Source organism: Colletes gigas, unplaced genomic scaffold (assembly GCF_013123115.1).
Source record: "Colletes gigas isolate AHSC1104 unplaced genomic scaffold, ASM1312311v1 Colletes_gigas_Sc00005, whole genome shotgun sequence".
NCBI lineage: Eukaryota > Metazoa > Arthropoda > Insecta > Hymenoptera > Colletidae > Colletes > Colletes gigas.
In genome coordinates this window covers 9,750,359-9,774,381 of record NW_025106634.1, presented here as the reverse complement: position 1 = coordinate 9,774,381, position 24,023 = coordinate 9,750,359, and the positions used below count along the sequence as shown (strand labels likewise).

The 24,023-nt window shown below is 40.1% G+C and overlaps 1 protein-coding gene across 1 annotated transcript; it reads left to right on the top strand.

Annotated features, from left to right (window-relative positions):
- Positions 1 to 1,323: 1,323 nt before the first annotated feature.
- On the top strand, positions 1,324 to 23,977 carry LOC122395252 (casein kinase I-like). Its single transcript, XM_043392691.1, has 9 exons — positions 1,324 to 1,962; positions 2,239 to 2,349; positions 3,046 to 3,194; positions 3,855 to 4,051; positions 4,139 to 4,341; positions 4,427 to 4,688; positions 5,140 to 5,261; positions 10,531 to 10,624; positions 16,342 to 23,977. Exons 1-9 carry the CDS (start codon positions 1,887 to 1,889, stop codon positions 16,370 to 16,372), a joined length of 1,245 nt encoding a protein of 414 aa, XP_043248626.1. The 5' UTR covers positions 1,324 to 1,886; the 3' UTR covers positions 16,373 to 23,977.
- The last annotated feature ends 46 nt before the right edge of the window (positions 23,978 to 24,023 follow it).

Genomic DNA, 24,023 nt, shown 5'->3' with positions numbered 1-24,023 from the left:
ATTACCGTGATAGTTACATAAACGATGTCCATTTAAAAAATATATAAAAACGATGAATAATGTTTTGTTTCGCGAATAGAAATTATATATTTATTTTGATTTATTTCGTACGATATTTAAACTTCATGCAACACTTAAACATGTATTTTTATTTAACTCGCTTTGAAACGGATAACATTTATATTTATGAAAAGAAAATACACGCATGGATAAAGTAATAAATACGAAATAGAAAATATTAAAGATGTGTTCTATTGTAACAAAACGTTATTGCATAACTTTTGCTAGTGGTAATCTGTTGTAACAGTATGTGGATCTTATTAACTTTCCTTTTTCCTTTTAAAGCTAGGCAAAGTGCACCTTTCAAATAGTACCTTGTAATAGTAACTGTATATCTTACTTTCAAGTCTGATTCATTGTAATTGGAATGGAATAGTATTTTATTTGTATTACCAAGAGCAGAGAATCATCAGCCTATTTGAAATACTATTTTGGCCAGAGCTTTTTAATGCTCGATAGCATTTCCGGTTCGGTACCTATTCGGAATTTTCATTTATCACCATCAATTTGCTCGAGGCAACACTAATTTCAAATAACCATTTGTTACTATTTTTCCATTCAAGGCGTTTATGAAAATATAACGGTTGATTGGATTACGTAGCGACAGGAAATGGAAAAAGAAATACAGACTAGAACAGCGAGAATTCTACACCGTCCTATTGAAATATTGTGTCCCAACTATCGATCGGTCGTTACATTATTTTATCGTCTCCGACACACGACTGTCGGCTGTAAAACCATTTCTCGATAACAACGTAACGTAATTGTGTTTTAAAGCCGCGGGAATCGAGCAACACGTTATCCGAAACAATTCCATACATATTTCGAACAACGTTACACGGAAAGCGTGTCTACTATCGAGCACTATTCAACCAGTGTTCGCCAGATGACGCGGAAGTTTTTCAGGCGTGTCGAAACGTACTCGGTGGAGGTTCGTGCGTCTTCGTCGTTCGTCGTGTGTCGTCGCGGTGGTCGCGGTCGGGAATAAGTGAGCGTGCGACACTGGAAACAGAACTTGTCCAGTAACAGCGTTGTAGAAAGTGAGCGAAAGTGATACAGTGCCGTGATAAATTCGCGCGAACGGTCGGTTGTTGTTTCCTCGATCGAGTATTCGTTCGAAAAAAAAAAAAAAAGAAAAAAAGAAGACGCGTTACGTTCGCGCGTAAAAGGAAGCAAGAGGGTGTGAACCTTGGAATCAGTGTGGTTCGTGGACGGCCATAACTGGTCTGTCTGCCATTCGGTCTCCGGCGCGGATCTACGTAGCGAAAGGGCAGATGCCCTTACGCGGTTCGAGCTCCCATTGGCGGGTACTTGGCGCTGATCTGTCCGGATCTACGTACTTCGCAGGATCCAGCGGTGTGGTTCGTCGCGACGCGTTCTCGGGATTACTAAACTCGCGAACTACAGGGACGAATGATCAGCCGCCCCACGTGGGGGGCAACAAGCCTTTCGGGTACGACGGTCTCCTCGTCGGTGGTCTCTGTTTGGTGAACTCTGTCTGGCAGCAACGGCAGCAGCGCCGTCAACAACAACAGCGACTACGACAGCAGCGCCATCGGCAGCGCGGCCGCCATCGCAGCGAGAAGAAGAGGCAGCAGCAGCAGCAGCTATTACTTCGAGGAGAGAAAGAAGAAGAAATGCCCGTAGGTCCGCGAACGGCGACGCGATCAAAGATGGAGGCCTCGTCCAGTTTGTAACACGGCGGCCAGGTCTCGTTTAAATCGCACCACCAACGGAGCCTCTGAGCGCTCCTCGAGTCGGCTGCCTAAAAGTCGTCTTTTCTTGTTTCGTGCTACTTTTCTTCGCGAGACCCGCGAACTTGGAGGATGGAGCTACGCGTTGGTAATAAGTACCGGCTCGGACGGAAAATCGGGAGCGGCTCCTTCGGCGACATTTACCTAGGTAACTTTCTTGGCTGTTTCCTTTTCGACATTTACGTTATACTTGTGCCTTCCACCTTCGCACACACACACACACACACACACACACACACACACACACACACACACAGACGTACATACACATTATCCACCCACCTACTCACAGTAGTTGCCCTACGACACGCATGAACGCACCGACTCCCCCGTGCACACGTATATGTTTTTTAACCTTTTTTCCCCCCCTGTAAATTTTGTTTTGTCTGGCGACCGCGTGACCGGGGCTTTTTCTCGTTCTTAGGTACCAACATCTCCACCGGCGAGGAAGTCGCCATCAAGCTAGAATGCGTAAAAACGCGGCATCCGCAGTTACGCGCAGAAACAAAGTTCTACAGAATTATGCAAGGGGCTAGTGAGTAAAGTTTTGTTTTTACGACGTTCCCGCGTACCGTCCGAAGTCCCGCGGGCGTTACGAATATTTCGAATCTCGCTGTCGGTCGAGAACCGTCAGAATTTTGTGTTTGTTTGTTGGACAGCTGGTTGAAGTCTGGCCACTGAACCTTCTCTCTCGCACTCCCTTCTCCCCCTCTCCATTTCCTATGTTACTCCTTTTTCCCCACCCTCGTCCTGTGTTCTTTGTGACAATATAACACGGACTTTACCGTTTTAATCGTTACATATTTATGCCCGAGTTTTATTAGTCGAATAATTTAAACGTTTGCTGGTCACATCTAGAAAAACTTGAATGGCTGGTGATTTTAATTTATAAACGTAAATAAAACGTGTTGTGTTTGTGTATCGATCAAACGTTTATATTAATTTATTTTATTCATTCGATCGATCAATAATATTCTGGTCTATGTTTCATATCTTGGTATTTTATCCTTAATTTACGTGCTATAATATTTTGTATATTTTAATGTATCATTTCAGATATCAGTTTCAATGTAAATTTTTTTTTTCATATAAAACTGTACATACATTAAATAGAATATTTGTTAGACTATGATTATTCTATGTTCTGTTAGAACAGCGATTTTGTTTTGCGTGGCTTAGTTTTAGACTTGAATATAACATTATCAAAGAGTACTTTATTGTAATGTTTCAGTTGGTATACCTACTATAAAATGGTGTGGCTCGGAAGGTGATTACAATGTAATGGTGATGGAGCTGCTTGGTCCATCGCTGGAAGATCTGTTTAATTTCTGTTCAAGAAGATTTTCTTTAAAGACAGTTTTGCTTCTCGCCGATCAGTTGGTAAATACGAATTTATTCAAACAATTATATCAGTTTGTTCTCAGACGAAAGATACAAGATTATGTACATAATTTCATCTCGCTGTTCTGAAATTAAGATCTTTGATTCTGTCGATGTTTCTGTGGTATTGTTGCAACTACAAAGCATATAGTGTGCTGTTCAAAGTTCACATTGTGATTATGTGCATGTATTTGTTATTCTGTTTTCCATCGGTGAAATAAATTACAATATGAGTAACAGCCTTATCAGCTAACGACTCGGTTAGCTGATAATAAGGTTTCATGATCTCAACAAAAAGTGTTTTAAGTGGACTTGAAACTAGTGTATAAAGCCCTGGTTGTAAGTAAAATGCATTCGGCAAAGAACTATTCTAAATATGGAACAAACTCGGAGAAAAACGAGTGCAAAGTTTTTCTTCTCCTGCGTTTGTTCCCTAAATTTTTTTGTTTATTGCTTATGAATTTTTGGTGAAAAATTTTCATGGTTCAATAAACTCTGATGATCCTTAACTGTAATTAAGTGTAACTAATCTATTTCTAGTTGTTATTAGCATAGGACAGACTCAAAAACCTTTCTCTGTTTCTGTTTATGTTTAGGCTAATGAAAGCTTGACGATTGTTTGAAAAATGGTACATCATTTGTTATATTCTTTCCCCATAGATGAATAGAACGGATTATGTTCATAGTCGCAACTTTATTCATCGAGATATCAAACCAGACAATTTTTTGATGGGACTGGGAAGGAAGGGGAATCTTGTGTACATTATAGACTTCGGGTTGGCTAAGAAATATCGCGAATATGGTAATCACAGACACATACCTTACCGAGAGAATAAGAATCTAACGGGAACAGCCAGGTTTGTTAAACAAACATACCACTGTTTTCTCCACGAACGTCTGTCATACGACGTATTTTTAAAAACTATTTATTTCCATACAAACAGATACGCGAGCATTAATACACATTTGGGAATTGAGCAATCACGGAGAGACGACCTTGAATCCTTAGGGTACGTTCTTATGTACTTCAACAGAGGTAGTTTGCCATGGCAAGGCTTGAAAGCAGCGACCAAGAGGCAAAAGTACGAACGTATCTCTGAAAAGAAAATGTCCACGCCCGTCGAGGAACTGTGCAAAGATTATCCCGGTAAATATCGTCGCGTTGCATCGTTTGTAAACATCGACGAGCCGCGATCGCCTTCGTGTACAAACTTCGTATCTTGTTATTGTAGTAGAGTTCGCGACGTACCTAAAGTATTGTCGAGGATTACGTTTCGAGGAGAGGCCAGATTACTCGTATCTTCGACAACTCTTCCGGACGCTGTTCCACAGACAGGGCTTCAGTTACGACTACGTCTTCGATTGGAACATGTTGAAGTTCGGGAACAAGAGGCAGTCAACGTTGTCCTCGGCGCAACAGGTACCGATGAACTCGCAGCAAACGAACGCAGCGCCGCCCACCGGAACCAATAACGATCAGGAACCTCGATCAAGGTTGGTGTCGAAGCGAACGGAATCAAGTAAAACGTTCGCGCGTATGCCACGTGCACGAAATCGGACGTGAAAATGTTCGCGATCGCGTCTCCACCAAGTCGGTTCTTCCATGTGTATAAATAGCATGGTCATTTCATTACCCAGCACGTTCTATTCTTGGCGGCTGGGTCAATGAATCGGGAAATATACGGAATGAACAACAGGAATAATCAAATACAATTCCTTTATTCGAAACTTCTTGTAAAACTTGATACATTGTTTGAAGTAGATGAGGTGTAACACTGGAGAAGACAGGTAGTCAGTGACACGAATCAGTCTTTTAATTAAATATAAAATTAAAATAGCCGCTTTGATGCATGTTTTCCTCTCGATGTTTTAATAATATCGCAATCTTAGTAGTTTGAGGTAGATATATGTGGGGTTTTTATTATGTTGGTATTTTTGGTTGCAGGCCCGCCTACAGGCGGCAGTATCTGCCGAACGCGACCCCCAATCTGAGAAGTTTGCAGCATAAACGCGAGGCGATAGACGCGCCTTGCGATCAGGACAATCAAGATAAGAGTGATTTCCAAGGTAAAATAAAGTTCTACCCAGAATTATGTTTTAGCCAGCAGCAGCAGGTTATACGCGAGCGAAAAACGCAGGTCGTAGTCGGACACGCGCAGGCGGGCGGTAGCGAGATCGCGCAGGAACGCACGAATCCGTGTCAGTTCAGTACGTTCAAATCGTCGCCGGGTAGAGCAGCGCAAAACTTACCGTCGTTCGACGTGACGGAATTGAATCTAGGACGTCGCGAGAAAGATACAGATCGCGAGGTGGTGATGCACGATAGTGACACGCTCGAGCTGAAAAATATCGTCTCTGGTTACGGATCGTCGGCTGCCAAGGCGGTTGCCTCGACGAATCGCTTTGGTAGCCTGGACGAGGTGAAGGGTCGCGATCAGGAGAACAAAGACGGCTCGACGCACGACAAGGAGTCCTTTATCCATTCCGACATGTGCAAGAAGATATTCCAGGGGCCCGCGAAGCAGAACAAAAATTTCTCTTTCTTTCTGGGTATGCTGAAGAGAAACGTGGATTTGTCGCTGATGGGCTCGCAGAGTCTCGATCTCACCGAGCAGGAATGGCAGAAAACAGCCAGCCACGATAAGCACAGAAGTCTGGACTACTCACAGAAAACGGAGAAGTCTCTGGACACGTCGGCCAATAAGTCGGTGCATCGGCCTAACTTCGTTGAACGCGTACGTAGAACCTGGCGTTTTTTAGTCAAGCAGCGCCTCATCAGGAGACGGAACAAATATGAGAGGGAGCAGAGCGCGCAGGAGAAGTGCGAATATTTTTTACAGAAATACCAGAAGGACGATTTTTTTGATCGAGTTCCGAGTCTGCCGGTGAGGCGCGCATCCGTCGAGTCCAGCCACGTTTTTGTCCAGGAACGTGACACTAGCAAGGACGATCTGATATTCACCGATCAAGCACCGATCGCTGGTCCGTTGGAAAACAGCACGTTTCGCGCGAAGAACGAGGAGAACAGTTTGCTGAACGCGAACGATAACGCGCCGGAGAAGAAACCGGAAGTGACGTCTTCGAACGTCGAGAAGAAGGACCGTGAGATCAATGGGAATAATAACGTGAAAGCGATCAGGACCGATATGTCGAACAGTGGTCTGAGCAACGCTCGAGATTGCATGAATTTTGATACTCTGAAGGGCATTCTTCTCGACATGTTCATGTGCGTTTGCTGCATTTAAGTTTCGTATTTATAGTGAACGTTCTTACACCACCGAGCGATCTTTATCGTAGGAGATTCTATTCGTACGCTGCTATACCTGGGAAAATTAATTGTTTCGCCAATTTTGGTCAGGATTCATGACGGAACAATCCTCCAGGTGGATTTAAATTCTACTTAGTTCTAATCTTTTTCTCGGAGACTGCATAAATTGGGGGTGACATTTATGGACGAATGAATGTCGCTGAGTCTGATATCGCAATTAATATTTTTTCCGAGGCGCATTTCGACTTTGGAACAACATGCTTCGAAGGCATGGGAACCAAGAACAAGGTTATATTTTATATTCTATATTATTAATCGACGAGAGTTGAATTTCGAAGGTGGTAGAGGTTTCGAATCTCGCACAGAAGTCGTTTACCTATCATCGACTGTCATCGGAGCCTTGGGGTTCGCGTTATTGCTTCGTGGACAGTGTCGATCGCCATTGTCTCGAGCTCTTGGAACTGTATTTCGTCGCTCAGCGATCATTCGAGATCGTTGATCTTGATACGGTAAAAATGGCGAACGATACAAAAGATTTCGATCGCGAACCCCAAGATTCAGAATATTTCTCGCACCGAATTCCCATTTTATAATTAATTAGCATTACCAGTTAACGTCTTTACGTTCGTTTATTTAATCGTTGATAGTCACGATACTTATCGAACACTGTAATCACACCTAGTGTGGTTTTTTTTTCTTTCTATTGACGCGTTCGCTGCCAATTCAAAAGAGGATAGATCATTTTCATCGACAAATTTTCCGTAAAAGTACAGCGGACGTGTCGGTAAAAATATTAAGACTGATTCAAATTCTACATGCAGCGTGTTAACTTTTTGAGGCAGAATACAGATGAATCGTAGCTTTTTTTTTCGCTATTCGAAAGATCGAATTCATGTCGATATTTCTGGTTGGAATCTGTCGATCCTCAAGGAGCTAGCCGAGCGTGTCATCGCGTTCGTTTTTTTGGGGGATTCCAGCGCGATGGAAGAAGCAAGAGCTACGTGAGAGGATTCAGGCGCAAAGTAACAAAAACTCACTAACGGGGTTGTTGCAAAAATTAAATTCTTCTATAATGCAATAATAATACATTAATTATTTATATATATTAAATTAGAACCAATATCGCGATTCAGACAAGTAATATTCATGACTAGACTGCGGATCTTTATGCAAATTCACATTTTTATTAATAGAATTAATAAAATGGGAGCTTTGTAGATAATTGTCTCAAGCCCTAAATATAATAATTCGTATCTTGAAGTATTTCTTATATTTTTGCATATTAAATGCATTCTGTAGCTTTTTGAGGATTAAAATTTCCCATAAATGCATAAACATCCTCAATCTATTCATGACTTACGCAATAGTGGGAAAAATGTTATGGGACCTACTGTGTTTAATAATTATAATGTCAGTGTTCATAATTTTCATTGAATTTAATAAGGTCTAGACAGTACATAAAATTACATAATACTCAGCATTGAAAGGCTTATAATATAGTTATTTGTTTACCTGAAAAATGCAAATCTGTGTTGATTTTTGCAATAATCCCTGAATCATTGACGAACGATCAATTCGCGTTGTTTCCTCTCAATATGATAGCTCATCTTTGCATTTAATCCTCTCATACACCCTTTGTTCGCAGACAGTGAATCATTCCTCGACGATCGGACGATCGTGGCCACTCTGATCACGATGACCGATTTCGATCCAACGAAAAGAAGCTCCTCGAGATCCAGAAAGGTTACCAAAGCTTAGATAGAAACGATAAATCATAGTTTTCTACTTGTTCTACGCGCAAATTGTTAATCTCAAGAGCTTCTTTCGTTCAGTAACAACATCAACAATAACACAAACACACACACACACACACATATTCAATTCATTTTCCCAATTTACGGGGGGGGAAGACATTATTCACTTCTTCCTTAACGCTGGGTCCTATGATAGCGTCGTCGTTAATTTCCTTATCGCGCATTTTTCCTCCCTTCTTTTGTGTTTTTTTTTTTTTTATTTTTTTTCCATTTATCCAGGGAGTATTCGCAATCGCGAATCTATTTGTAATTATCCTTTTTTTTTATTAATAGTGATGATGATGATGGCGATGATGATGATGATGATGATGATGATGATGGTGATGATGATGATGATGGATGAAGTAGCAAATAAATGTTTTTCCATTCAAGGACTGGTCTCTTTATTTATTTCACCATGCGACATTGTCGATTATCCTTGTCAAAATTTCTTCTCACTTGGCTTGAATGGAAAAACCAAATTGTACAGCACAGGGTACCGCGATACTTCTTTTTTTAAAAAAATCTATGTCGCATCATCTGTCTTCACGAAAGCGTATCATTTTTTTTTCTCTTCTCTTTTCCTTTCTTTTGTATTTTTGTTTTTGTTTTTTTGTTGATCTTTGTGTTGTACCGTGAACATTGTGTACGTTGTCACCCTGTTTTCCGATCATTGTTTCGCGAGAGAACTTTTTTCCATTTCATTTGCCAAGCGTGAAAGGTCGTCCATCATTCCTGTAAAACTCACTAGTCGATCTCACGTCATATTTAAATATTTATATATTAATAAGGACACTTGGTTATCGTTCAAGCAACGAATACCAAACCAATAATGGTCATTTTTTCTTTTATCGTAGATTTTTTCGTGGTACGTACAGGGTGTCCTTGAAATTCTTCCGGTTCTGTAACGTAATGTCGAGGAACGGATATGCAAGAGAAAGAAACGTGTGCTTACGCGTAACAAAGAGACATCTTGGACGATTAATGGCGATAATTAGGTCCGTTTCGCGTTGGACACCCTGTAGAAACGGAGTAACGCGATTAATTGGGATCGGATCGCAACGATTTCTTGCACGATATCGACGATATTAGCACGGATGGTTGGACGTGGCTGGCGGAAACCATCTGGAAAGTAGTCTGAACGTGGCTTTAGCGTACGATGGGTGATAACTTCTAACACGCGTACTGTGGTTATTCAAGATGCGTGCTTTTGTAATACGAGTGCTGTTCTCTCATACCTTCGACACTCTCTTGTTTCTTATTCTTACGGCTCGAGCTACTGCACGACTGCGAATGCGTTTTGTAACTCTTGTTCCTGGGAGAACGATCATGTAGCGCTTGACCCTTTAAATCCTAAAATAGTTATTCATAGAAGTGTTAGTCGTTGCGGACAATCGATGACTTGGTAAATTTCTTTCATCCTCCATCCCTCAGCGACCAAATTGTTACATCATGTATGGACGTAACCAGTTGCAGAAAAATATTGTTACTCTTCTGTTGTATAAGAGAATTTCTCCTGGTTCATTTGTTGCAGATTATTGCACTTGGATAAAATCTACCTTTGTTATCATAATTGATTTTCCATAGAAGGAAACTGAGGGATTGATAATGACAAAACGCTTTTGTAAAACGCATCCTCGCGGCGTAGAATTTAAAGGGTTGGAGTAGAGCGTCATGATTTCCCCCTATTTTCCTACAATCGTGCAGACTTTGGACCTTCACTGGGTTCTTTTAAACGGAACGGTAGAGTTCCCTCGACGAAACTAATGCGAAGAGCAAGTTTAACAGCGCCTCCAAAGCCAATATTTCTTCCTCCATTACCACCGACAGCGTTTCTCACTCTACGTTCAGCGTTACAAAATGTATACCGATATCGAGATGGAACTTATCATAATTTGTTACTCAATTTAATAGTTTTATATAGAGCATAACAAGTTTGTAATAACAGCTATAAATCTGGTGTTCTACGCAATTGAGAACCGCTGGCGAAGGCAGGTAGACTCGATTGGCCTTGAACGCGCCAGATTACTTGCTCTTTACTTTATTTCGCGTTTACTTGCCGTGCAATATTCAGAGATCGACAAACTCGAATCGATCGTAGAGTCGGTGGTTTTTAAACGACCCGGGAGCATAGGATTTCCGGTTACGATGGTTACGCGATCGAATCGAGAGCAGTTTGTCGGTGACTGAGATTGTCAGTGGGTAGAGCGAATGATTAATCGCGTAAGTGGTTCTTTTTCTGCGGTATGCATTGTTTTTTGCTGGTGTTTTTCAGCGACGGGCGCGGGTTTCCAGCCGCGAAGGGTCAGTATGAGGTTGCTAAGTAAGGATGCAGCTGCTGCTGCGGGAGAAATGCAGCCCAAGTCCAAGTGAGTTGCTATATCACGCCCGCAATAAGCACCTAAGTATAACTCGCTCTGCCTAGCGTTTAGGGTGTGGTCTCCACTGTCCGTATTCGGGCTTTGTAATATGTAGATTCGTCTATTGTCGATCGCCAAGAGCGAATTAACGTGAACTTGAATGTCTTAACCCTTTTAGTGCCTTTTAGTAGCGAAAAACGGGTGCCTATGCGATGAATACCGAGCCAATTTGACGAGTTTGTTAGAGAAATTTTTTTCTAGAAAGTGGGTAGGAATTCAGGGGTATGTGTATTCACCAAAAATAATTGTAATTGTCCCCTGTAACTAAATATAATTTTTTTAGTGTGATTTTAAATATTTTAATTTCGTCTAAAAAGTTCAGTACCTTCTCGAATTTTTTTCTCAAAAATGCGTAGGATTTCGGGGATACATGTAATGATCAAAAGTGATTGTAATTGTCCCCTGTAACTAAATATAATTTTTTTAGCGTGATTTTAAATATTTTAATTTCATCTAAAAAGTTCAGTATCTACTCGAATTTTTTTCTCGAAAATGCGTAGGATTTCGGGGGTATGTGTAATGATAAAAAATGATTGTAATTAACCCCCGCAACCAAAAATAATTTTTTTAAAAGGATTTGAAATTTTTTTTTTTCGTCGAATTAGATTTTCGGTCAAGAATTTTTTTCTCGAAAATGCGTAGGATTTCGGGGATACGTGTAATGATCAAAAGTGATTGTAATTGACCCCTGTAACTAATTATAATTTTTTTAGCGTGATTTTAAATATTTTAATTTCATCTAAAAAATTCAGTAGCTACTCGAATTTTTTTCTCGAAAATGCGTAGGATTTCGGGGGTATGTGTATTCACCAAAAATGATTGTGATTGACTCCCACAGCCGAAAATAATTTTTCTAGAACGGTTTGAAATTTTTTAATATAATTGTTAATAACTTTTTAACGAGGCCTCCACCATCGCATACGCAACGATATATCGTCGTACGGCACTAAAAGGGTTAATAATAATTGCAATACGTTTGTACAATTTGTACGAGCTCGTTACACTTGGTGCTTTCATTGGGGTATTGCATGGAACATTGCACACAAGGTCATTGGATCATCGCGACTCGTAATATCTATCGATCGCGACGCGATTTTTCATTCTTGCGGATCGTTGATAGTTTTCTTTTCATTTCTATCCACGTCCTCGAACGTTCACCGTCGCCGAAGTTGGTCGATTTTATTCGCGAATCGATGCTTTCTATACGTAAATCAGAAGAATCGAAAAGTTTTCTGTATTTCATTATCAGCGAATAAAATTTGCCCAACTCGGATCGTCACGATGATCATTACGTATAAGTATAATACTTTATTTGCGCGGTCGAATGACTTTATAATCGATCGTTAACGAACGATCTCGTAATCAACTATAATTTCTTCTTTGCCGACTATACAAATTCTTTTTTGCTTGCGAACTAGATCTCGATGTGGATGTCGGTGTTAGTTGCATTCGGTTCTAATTTGCCAGGTCACTTTTTTTCGTAGATTGGTGTCTTGATACCGTAGCATGGTTCTCCCTCGATCGTTAGAAATCCAGGGTGAAGTCGAGAGGGGGAGAAGAACGAGCACATTGTCATTTGGAAAGAATATCGAACACCGATAAAAGTTTAAAAGTTACACCGAAAAGTTACGTTTATTATTCATATTTATTTTGTTGCTCAGTTGACTATTTGTTTCAGAACGCGGGCAGATTTTACGCTAGAAGACCACTTAGTTTTCTGCTTCCTTAATCGTTGCAATTTTCACGATCCATGTGGATTATTTCATAAGAATTTCATTGTATATCATTTCAAGATATTGCTATAATCAATTTATAATATCCACTAAAAATTGAATTTTCTCTATTATTAAATAGCTTTTTTACATCCTATAAGACTATTTCATAAGAATTTCATTGTATATCATTTCAAGATATTGCTATAGTCAATTTATAATATCCACTTAAAAATTGAATTTTCTCTATTATTAAATAGCTTTTTTACATCCTATAAGACTATTTCATAAGAATTTCATTGTATATAATTTCAAGATATTGCTATAGTCAATTTATAATATCCACTTAAAAATTGAATTTTCTCTATTATATATATTTCATAAGAATTTCATTGTATATAATTTCAAGATATTGCAATAGTCAATTTATAATATCCACTTAAAAATTGAGTTTTCTCTATTATTAAATAGCTTTTTTTCGATCATATCAGGCTATTATTTCATAAGAATTTCATTGTATATAATTTGAAGATATTGCTATAGTAAATTTATAATATCGTGAACGAAGGGAGAGAATTCTTTCCAAATGCGAGGTCGAAGTCTGTTTGCCTGCTATCGGGTGCACTTGGGATGGTCTTTTCTTACAATCACGTTGAACGATCTGTATATTTTACATAACCAATAGGGGGACGAGCGTAACGGAGAATTAATAGCTTCTGTCTTTTACGCTGACGGACGGGAGCACTCTGTCGTAACTTTGTCTTCACTTTCTTGCCGCCGTTGGTTACGTGAATTCCGAATGCGCCAAGCGAACGAGGCAAGGGTCTCAGAGATGGGTAAAATTTTTTCAATCGTTCGTCCGTCACTCGTTACGCAAATAATCAGACATTTCGTAACGAACGGATTAAAGTTGGAGCAAACGGTCGCAGAGTTGCTGTGCCGTTCGTTCTATTTGCTATCTATTGTTTGATCTAAATTTTGCCTGTCTTCGATAGGGGTCCATGACGCTGAGGATCTCGATCGTCGAGCCGTTGAATCGTTCGCGTTCGTCGGGATGCCCAGAAAAATACAATCGAGAGGAAAATCTGAACTTTGATACGTCGATTACGAAAGCAGTTTCGCGTTACGTTTCGACGAATAGGAGCGTGACGAAACGAGAGGAACGCCAGATTGTCGTGTGTTGGTAATTACGAAACTCTGCTCGACGTTATTGTCGAAAGTCTCGTAACTGGAGCTCGAGGCGTGCTCGGTTTTCTCGAGTGCACAGTTATCCGGGTACACTGCATAAAAGATACATTATTCGAATTTATACCACGTATATAACATCCGACACGCTTTGTTCTTTATGGATTACGTGATAACACTGTCGAAGACACGGTTGGTTTGGGTCACACTTCCGGTTCACGTTAGATAATTGATAACTAGACAGCGGATGTTTATGCATTTATGGAAAATTTTTATTCTCAAAGAGCCACAGAATGCACTTAATATGCAAAAATATAAGAAATACTTGTCATACTTATCATGTACTTGTATGTTATCACGTGTCGGTAATCGAAACAAAAAAATGAAAACTGTTATTTCAAACCAGGGCCGAACTGGTCATATAAGAAACTTACTCGATTCGATAATAAGAGTCATTTGATTATTTAAAATTTCCCAAGCAGTCAAAATATAGGTAATATAGGGCAATATAGGTATAACATATATATACACATATGTATATCATTTTGACTGCTTGGGAAATTTTAAATAATCAAATGACTCTTATTATTGAATCGAGTAAATTTCTTATATGACCACTTCGGCCCTGTATTGAAATATATAACATAGGTATAACATATATATGTATATACAGGGTGGTCGGCCACCCATGGGAAACATTTTAATGGGGGATTCTAGAGGCCAAAATAAGACGAAAATCAAGAATACCAATTTGTTGATGGAGGCTTTGCTAAAAAGTTATTAACGTTTAAAGTTCCGCCCGATCTGAATTTTTTTCTCGAAAATGCGCAGGATTTCGGGGGTACGTCTATTCACCAAAAATTATTGTAATTGATCTCCGGAACCGAAAATAATTTTTCCAGAACGATTTGAAATTTTTTAATTTTGACGAAATATTTCATACCTTCTCGAATTTTTTTCTAGAAAGTGGGTAGGATTTCGAGGGTATGTCTATTCACCAAAAATGATTGTAATTGACCCCCGCCACCGAAAATAATTTTTTTAGGGTGATTTGAAAAAATGTTTTTTCGCCGAAAAATTTCAGCACCTACCCTGGTCGATTTTTCTTAAAAATTCGTTTTTCATTTTTAATAATCTTGTTCGACGCTCTATAGAAAAGTTGTCTAATACCTTTTTGTAGGTACCGATGAGCTCTACTTCAGAAAAAAGTTTCATTGAATTTTAGCCATTATTGTAAGAGTTATGATTGTTTGAAAATTGGACTATTTTTATGGGGTTTTTCTTATTTTGCGGGGTCAAGGATCAACGTTTCGAATATTTTTACAATTTCTACATATTCTCCGTGAAAATATGCGTTGTTTGCCGCTTGAAGCATTAAAATCGACCAATCCGTTCAGGAGTTATGACATTTTAAAGATTCGCATGAAATTTTAGGGAAGCATTCTCGCATTAGATTTTCGGTAAAGAATTTTTTTCTCGAAAGTGCGTAGGATTTCGGGAGTCCGTGTAATAACAAAAACTGATTGTAATTGACCACCGCAACCGAAAATAATTTTTCTAGAACGATTAGAAATTTTTTTTTTTCGTCGAAAAATTAGATTTTCGGTAAGGAATTTTTTTCTCGAAAGTGCGTCGGATTTCGGGGGTATGTGTAATGACCAAAACTGATTGTAATTGACCCCCGCGACCGAGAATAATTTTTCCAGAACGATTAGAAAGTTTCGAATTTAATTGTTAATAACTTTTTAACGAAGCCTCCATCAACTAATTGGTATTCTTGATTTTCGTCTTATTTTGGCTTCTAGAATCCCTCATTAAAATTTTTCCTAGAGGTGGCCGAACACCCTGTATATGTTATACCTATATTGCCCAAAAGCAGTCATTTTGACTATACTGGAAATGAAGGAAGGGGGAGGTAGCTACAATTATTAATAAACGCATTTATATATTGTACAAAAAGTCACAAGATTCTAAGAAATTGTGTCATTATATACATAATTGTTTTTCTAATTAAAATTAAAAATCAGTCAAAATGACTTCCTCGGGCAATCTAGTGTTAATATTGTAAATGTCTCTGTAGCTATTGGATACTTTAGTCTGTCCTGTAATAATTTAAAGAGTGTCAAAGGTGCTGAATCAAGAATGTTTCCGCATTGGAGAAAATCGAGTACGTTGGGCGGATTTTTGGTACGAATGGGCAGACCCGACGTTGGTCGTTCGTGGATAGTGCATGGACGGTATGCACGTGTTTCTGTTTCTTCTAATTCTCTGGGTTACCGTCGACGGCGGATAAAGTAACACGCAATATTATTTTTAAAAACAAACTCGTAGACACCGAAATCTGGCGTCGAAGTTCACCGAAAATCCCGCTTTATGTTCTTTCGTTGACTTTTTTTTCAGGTAACCGAAAGCTAAGACACTAATTCTAAATCACGAAAGTAGGCAAAGAGGGGGCGATAGTATCTCCTGTGCCACGGTAGCGGACGCCGGCGAAAAACTGAAATCGTGGATAAACGTTCGCCTCGCGATCCTTCTCTCTCCGGCCTCGTCGGATCTTTGATCTTCTAGCTTTCGCCTGTCGCGACGACGGAAACGATCCCGTCGCGACGACCAAGCGAGAGCAGAACAGAGTCGAGAAGAGAGAAGGAACACGCGCAAAGAGTGACGGATAAAAAAAAAAGGGGCATAGTTTCTCGGTGAAAATCGTTTCAACGGTGAGAACCGGTGGTGCGCTAATGTCGCTGTTTTGTGTGTCTTTTGTTTTGGAAGCGCCAATGCGACGGCAATGGCCCCGCCTTAGGTCAGGCTGACAGGCGTTCAGCGGAAGTGAACCAACAGCAGCAGCAATAGCAGACTACTAATGGTCGTGGTGGTCGGGCGAAGCAACGTCGTCAGCAGCGTCGACGGTGCGTCGTCGGTGTCGTCGAGTCGTGACCCTCTGGCGACGAGCTTTTGCGAACGATATCGCAACAGGCTCTGGGATCGTCGCGATCGCCAGGTTATCGATCCACGGGAATCCTCGTGAACGACACGTCGCGCGCGAGTCCTCGAGGGAGATCAAGAACGACTCGCGATCGCAACAGTTGGGACGATCCAGGCGCCCAGACCGATTTTAACAAACGATCGTAACCACACACACGAGTGATTGTACCAATGTCAGCGTGAACCACGATCGCCAACGAACTCGAAACTTATCATCATCCTGGCGATCGGTTCATACACACACACACACACACACATGGAGAGGTCCGTAATCGCGATTGTACAGTACGCGATCTTCGATGATGGCAACTGCAGTAGCCACGATCGAGCGCGAATCTTTCCGCGTCCCCCCGTTCAGCCTATTTTTCATTATCGACGTTCGAGGATTCGTATAAATATGTATAGCATAACGACGTTTATAGCACGTGGAACAAACATAATGACTTGTACTTGTATCGAGTTGTCCGTTGCACATCAGGAGTTAGGTTTTTTTTTTATTTTTCTTGTTACGGAACTTTCATGTTCGCGAAGAAACGTGTTTTTTTTTTTTTTTTTTTTAAATAATTATTTAGTGTTTTAAGGGTTACCGTAGGGCGTCTCTGTATTTTTAAGCGAGACACTTTTGTTATCTTCACTGGCGTGAAAAGTAGCGAAAAGGATTTATCCGTAGGTTGTTTTTTTGTCTTTTTAACGGAGGACTTCCTCGCGACGCGATTTGCAAATGGTGGTTTTTAGCTGCTCGTTTCCGTTCAGAGTCACTGTGTTTGTTCCAACGAGTAAACTAAATCGGAACCGTAGTTTTCGTGGTAAGCGAGCGCAAGATATACTCGGTGGGCAAACTTGAAAGCGACGTTGGTCTTATAAAAAGAATTTTATATCATTGTATTTTTATGGAAGTATCGTCGATGGATCATCGAGGGTTTTCAGATTAAAATCGAACCGGACGCGACGTGGTTTGGAACATATTTACTTATTTCGTAAGTAAAAGATCAGACTATGTACTTATTAAACAAGTATGCAAGTATAATCCAAGTTATGTCGTTTTGGTCTTGTTTTAACGGATGTTCGCTGTAATTACGGCTTTGTTTGACCTCATTTTGATGAGAAAACCTTCGCCGATGCATCGATGGTATTCTCACGAGGATCCAATGAGAATTTGCAAGAATATCTGCAACGTCGCTTTGAAATTCGACGAACCGTAGTATATACATGTAATATAAAGTATAATATTGATATAACTTGCTTAAAAAAAAAAAAAAGTACACGAAAAACAAGATTCTACTAATTCTGTGATCAAGAAACACCAACATTGCACGACCTTAAAAGAGCCCGCTTTTAATGTCTACACCCAACCATTTCAGTCATTGTGACGTATTTTTTTATGTCTTTTTGTCCATTTCTACTAATCATAGACACGTTTTCGAAGTCTATAATAATAATAATCGAGGAACGTGCCCTAGTTAACGAATCAACTATCGCGTCAATTTCCCATGCCCAGACCTGGAACAAATACAACACAATTGCGTTTTTATTAATCAATTAACGTGCTCAAAAACTAAAATGCCTTAAAACTTTGTAACAAATTACAAATCTTTGTATCGTCGAGACAATTTTATTATTTGAAATGCGATAGACGCGTTGTTTTTTTTTTATTTTTATTTTAAATAAAATTTGTCCAGGTCTGTGCATGTTCCGGGGAGGTCTTCGTCATACGTTTAAATTACTGTGTGTGATATAATAATATTCAACAATTCAATGGTTATACTCATTATTTTGTAGTATTCCTAATGGCAGTAATATTATCATAAAATTTACAAATATTAAGACTCGTCGTAAGCGTTTTAATGGTACGAAAGTTAGAAGCTTCCGTCAAGCATGTTCGTTAACCATCTTCGGATAAACTTAGAGTAGATATCGCCTTAGTTTATATATTTTTTTTCGAAACGCGGAGCATATTTCATTGATAAATTTATTGATGTGATCGCGTATTTATGGCTGTCGCGTGTTATTCTTTCCGTCTACGAGAGTTTGTATTCGATGTTTCGAACGAAATTACTTAATCCTCTACTGCGTAAGTATTATTTTGTACGTCGGGATGGAAATTATTTCACGGTGGTCTGTGCATTCCTCCGGCACGATGAAACGTGGACGCGCCAATCATCGATCCGAGCGTACTGTACAAGTTCGCGTCCGCGCATAAATCCGATCGTCGATCGATTCGTTCGTTTCGCGACCGATTCGCGGTTTCTGCCGCTTACCACTTCTTTTTTTTTATACGATTAAACGAATTTTCGAGGTGGAACGGCGCGAGTGACTCCCGGAACCTGGTCCTGTTCACGAAAGGAGAAAGCTCGCGCGATTTTATCGTTTTACTAACGCCGGTCGGAATTATTTCCCGGAGAAACGGAAGAAAGTTAGATCCAGATGTATCGTAGAACGCGATTGTGAATGAATTGATCGCGCAATGGCGGCCACGAGAAAGAGAATGATCGATGAACAGCACCGCGAGCACCCGGGGACCTTCTGTTTAACGCGTTTGGCTCTGTTTATTGTAGAACGCGATACAAAGTTATGGGGAAGGATGAATTGGACGAGATTGTCGGCGAACTGCACCAAACTCTGTCTTCTCCGGTGCGTTAGAAAAGTCTCGAGCAACGAGTGATCGTTTGGAAGAGTACGAAGTTCGAGTCTCTGCGATTCAGGTGACGAACGAAACGAAAGAAACACTGATTCTGTTTGTATTCGTTCGAAAACGCGTGTACCGGTATAATTTGAGTAGAATTGTTGCACGATGCCTCGAAAGGTAACGTTTGACACTTATTAATGTTGAAATACTGTGATCCTTCAAGCCTTTTATTGTTTCAGACTTGCTCGAACACGGAATTTAACTGGATGAGCAAATCAAGTCGAAGGCGTTGGAAAATTCTTTTGTTTGAAAGATTAAGTATGCTGCACGCGCCAGAATCGAATTCTCTTTCAACAACCAGTCACAGGAGTTTACTACTCCCTGGAAGTTGGTAGTATCGTAGAGAGTTTTTATAATATTCTAAGAATCCAATTGTTTGTCGGTTAAAATTGGGAGTATTTTTGGTAATGTGAACAGAAAACGATCGTTCCTGGTTTATCTGGTTTTACGTACCGTGTTAGATAGGTGTACGTAGACACCTGTGACTGGTCGAGATCGTGTATCGATTTGTTTGCGAATGATCGAGGTCGAGGGACTTTTCTAGCGTGCTGTACTCGTCGTGTCCCTATTTTTGTCCCGTGTGCTTGTGTTTCGTACAAAATTTCGTGTTCCCCAGGGAGAACAAGGTGGAAGAGAGGGTACAAGACTACTCTCGGACTTTCCGTAACGGAGAAACGAAAGATGCACGTTAATTGTTCTGTAATTCGTGGTACCACCGAAAAAGGACGCGATCTTTTGTCCAGAATGTAACGTGGAACACGCTTTTTCATTTCTATACTTTGTTTCAAGGATTTGTCGAGCGTAACGCGACTTGTAAATTAAAAACGAAGTGCACTTTCAAGTGACGAGTTTTGGGAGTTTATTCCCACGAAAATAGAAAGTAAAACGTTTTATCCTCCATTTTCTGCTCGCTTCTTCGGCCATACCATCGGTCACATTGTGTATTGGGTCGGGGAATAAGTTCATAGCGTTTTTATCAATGAAAAAATACAGGCTTCGCATTTTTCGGCAAATGAAGATGATTGAGAATCGTTTTATGATCGCAGTTCATTTTTTCGGCCAATTCGCGACTTGTTTGGGGACCGTTCTTCTTCAAAAGTGCTTTGAGACGATCTTCGTTCGAATTCAGAAGGTCCTCCATTGCAAGGCGTGTCGTCGACGTCGAAATCGCCATTTTTTAACTTTGCAAACCATTTCCGTGCTGTAGACTCGCCTATGACACCTTTTCCGTATGCTTCAGTAGCTTTTTAGCCTCGATGAAAAGCAAAGAAGAGCAGGTGTCGAAAATATTGTTTTTTACCTTTAATTATTCCATTTCTAAGCGTGAAAAGTAACAAAAAATTAACTTACTCTCAAAGACGATCAGCACAGTTTTGTAGAGCAGAATACACTTTGTCAAACAGCGAAAAGTCGTTGCAAAACGAAAGAAAATATAAAAACGCTACGAACTTGTTCCCCAAAACCCAATACAATGTCCATCCGAACGAACTCGACGGAAATAAAGGTTTTCTTCCGCGTAACGATTGCCTGAAAGTTGTAAAAAGAAGGAACAACCGTAAAGAATGAGGGAGAGTCCGAGAGAGAAACGTAAAAAGACAGAATTTCCGTGTATCCGAACGATTTTCGATAAAATTTTCGTTAAAATGAACGTTGTCTACCTTCGTCACTCTTCGCGGACAAATTTTCCACGTTGGTCGTTTTCTCTTCCCCCCCCCCTGTTCATCTTTGTACCCTCCGCCTTATCCCCGAAACAACGTCTTGTATAAATATCGACGACGCGTTGCGTACAAAACAAAACAAACAAAAAAAAAAAAAAAACAAAAAACGAAGCGAGAAAAGAAAAAACGTGATAAGAAACTTGGTTATATATAAATATATATATTATACCGACACATGTTTTTCTATGTATTTTTTTCATAGGGTACTACTACCGCTACTATTATTACTATTTACCATTAACTATTAACTATTCACTACTACCAACTATTACTACTACCATTACTACCGCTGCTTCTACCGCTAATTACACTATTCACTATGTTGTAACTTGTACGGAGAACGCGAATCGATCGCGACGATCTACTCCCGCCGAGGAAACCGGAAGCGACGGGATCCACGACCCGGTTTCCCTTCTGTATCGCGATCTTAGCGTTATTCTCTTCTTGCTTACATTTCGTTTTCCATTCTTCTGCACTCAGAACCCCATATGGAACTCAAATCTTATAGATCACGGATAGAATTATTAACACGTTCACTGTTGGAGCCTCGAAAGAATAGCTTCAACTCTAAAGTACCATATTAATTTTATTATCCTTGTTAATATCACTCTGGAGTCCAGCGAATCTCATTGTTATTTGCAATTATTTAACACGGAAACTTTCAATTCGAAGCAACAGATTTTTATTGTATAGTATTTCGAGGAAATTGTTGTACTCTAGGGTTGAAGATGTTCGTCTGCAAACACTTGAAACTTGTACGTCGTTTATCCCTGCTCCAATTCTGAGCCAGAAAGCGATAGAGCACGCTTTTGCTTCTATATCTACCGTTTGCGTCCACTAATAAAATATAAAATTGTTACGTTTTTTGTTCTGTCCTTGCGAAAACATTTTTTACGGTTTGACGATAACTTCTCCGTGGAAATGACACTAAACAGAATTCAGAAATTATTTTAATTTTCTAAGATGGATGGTCCGTGTAAAATCGTGTTTGGATTTGTTTTCATTTATGACTAAAATTTCTAGTTTCATCCCGTACACGTGTGCTTTATCGTTATAGGGATACTTCATTATAGTCAACGATGGTACATCAAGGGCTACCTTGGATATAGTGAACGTGTTAAGAAGAAAAACCGATGGATGTCATATCCAGTGAAAGATATTTTTCATTCTAGATCACAGATGATCACCGATCAGATTTTTGTTATTAATATAAAAAATGACGTACGAGCAAGATCAGTCAAAAGTTAGATTTGATCGATGCTTCGTCGAACTACCTCAAATTCGAAAATACGCGCGATACCATAATTTGATCGTAAGCGATCATTTCTGAAATTCTGAAATTTTGACGAGAATTTCGAGTTCCGCGAGTCGTTCATTTGAAAGAAACAAACACTGCCTGTCACGACTGATAAATGAACCGTTCTCGATCCGATCCGGCGCTTCCTTCTCGTAGATCGTCGCGATGTTAGCCGTGGTTCTCGCGAACGAACGAAATCATTCTCGTGGCGATCGACGCCAGCGCAAATCGAGGAGCAACCACACCTCCGTTTTGTTTCATTTTTTTCAACGGTGCACAGTTTGCGCCATTCGAAATGCGTCCAATTGTTTTTGTAACCGAAACCGGATGTCTTTATTTTCTGTCGCGTTTCCCCATTGCGAATCCCAGCTTCGCGCTCGCTTTTATTACGCATCGACTGCCAACGCGATTTTATTCAAATCTCCCCTGTATTTTGTACCTCGATATTTAGGACTCCGAATGATAGAAATTTAAACACCGACCGCGTACGCGCTACACGCGGATCCCTGTGTAAATTTAAATTCAAATGTCATTCGCGGAACGAACGATAACGTGGCAGTCAATGTGTCGTTTGTAAAAATAATGCTGACCGGAGCAGTGGGAGGTTTTCAGCAGATATTTCCCAATCCGTGTATCACCATAGATCATTCTGAAATTTTCCAAATTTATATTTTCAATGTATCAAGAAATTGGTAGATTTGAAAATATTGTAATATAGTAATCTGTTTTGTGAAGAAATTGCTTTGTTATTTCAATACACCGATCGATCGTACGAAACTACCTGCTGACTCGAACTTGACGAATTCCAAGATGTCCGCCTTGTCGAGCGCGAAAAACTAACAGCCAAAGCGATTGTAAACGCCGCTAGCGAGCTCGTTGGCGCAAACTGAGCCGAACAAAGCGAAAGACGCGATCGCGAGGAATCGATCCCCCGGATCGAAGTGATAAAAATTAAAAATGCGGTCGTGCATGCTTGAATCGCTCGGCCTAAAGGAGCTTCTTCTTTTCCGTGAGACTGCGGGAACCTATCGAGACACGAGACTTCTCTCGCGGAATAGAACCGCGAGAAAAGGTGAATTTTAGAGAGCAATGGCCGTGGAACTCATTAAAACGTCTTCGAAGACCTTTGACGACGGTTCCGGCATCGAGGTACATATTTCATTCGCGATTAATTGTATTTTAAGTATATTAATCGATTAAAATTGTATCGAAGCGACCGTTTTGTACATGTACGTGTATATATACACATACATACACGTACATGTACAACTACTATGATCCACTAATGGAGAAAAAAAGATTACTATAACTGTAAATGAGATGCGTAAGCGTGGTATGGAAGAAGAGCGTGTTCTCTTCGCGTGTACGTGTGTATGTACGTGTGTACGTATGTGTGAGCGTGTATGAGTGTGAGAAAGAACGAGAGACAATTAGGTAAACGAAATATCCGAGAAAATAAACAAAACCGAGAGACCGACAAAGAAGTGTACTCTTAACTGGCTTTGTGTACTATACGCGCGAGGCGAAGAGTGTTTTAAGCTTCTGCGTTCTTTTTATTTTTTTTTTTTAACGCCAACGCGGCGCGAATGGGCGAGGAAAATAACGATAGCTCGTGATTTCTCGTACGACTTTTCGTTTATTCTCGTTTTTTTAATCATCGCACCAACCACCTCTTGCCATCTTCGCGAATCCGATCTCGCCCCTTGCATTCACGTTTATCTTTCTTTGTAGGTTGATGAAAAGCACGAGCGGCTAAATCGATCGACTC

Bases quoted from the DNA above. Each gene is read 5' to 3' on its own strand.
- LOC122395252 (XM_043392691.1), top strand. From the start codon at position 1,887: ATGGAGCTACGCGTTGGTAATAAGTACCGGCTCGGACGGAAAATCGGG. The intron at 3,195-3,854 runs GTAAATACGAAT...CTTTCCCCATAG, and splicing joins TGCTTCTCGCCGATCAGTTG to ATGAATAGAACGGATTATGT. The intron at 4,342-4,426 runs GTAAATATCGTC...TTGTTATTGTAG, and splicing joins ACTGTGCAAAGATTATCCCG to TAGAGTTCGCGACGTACCTA.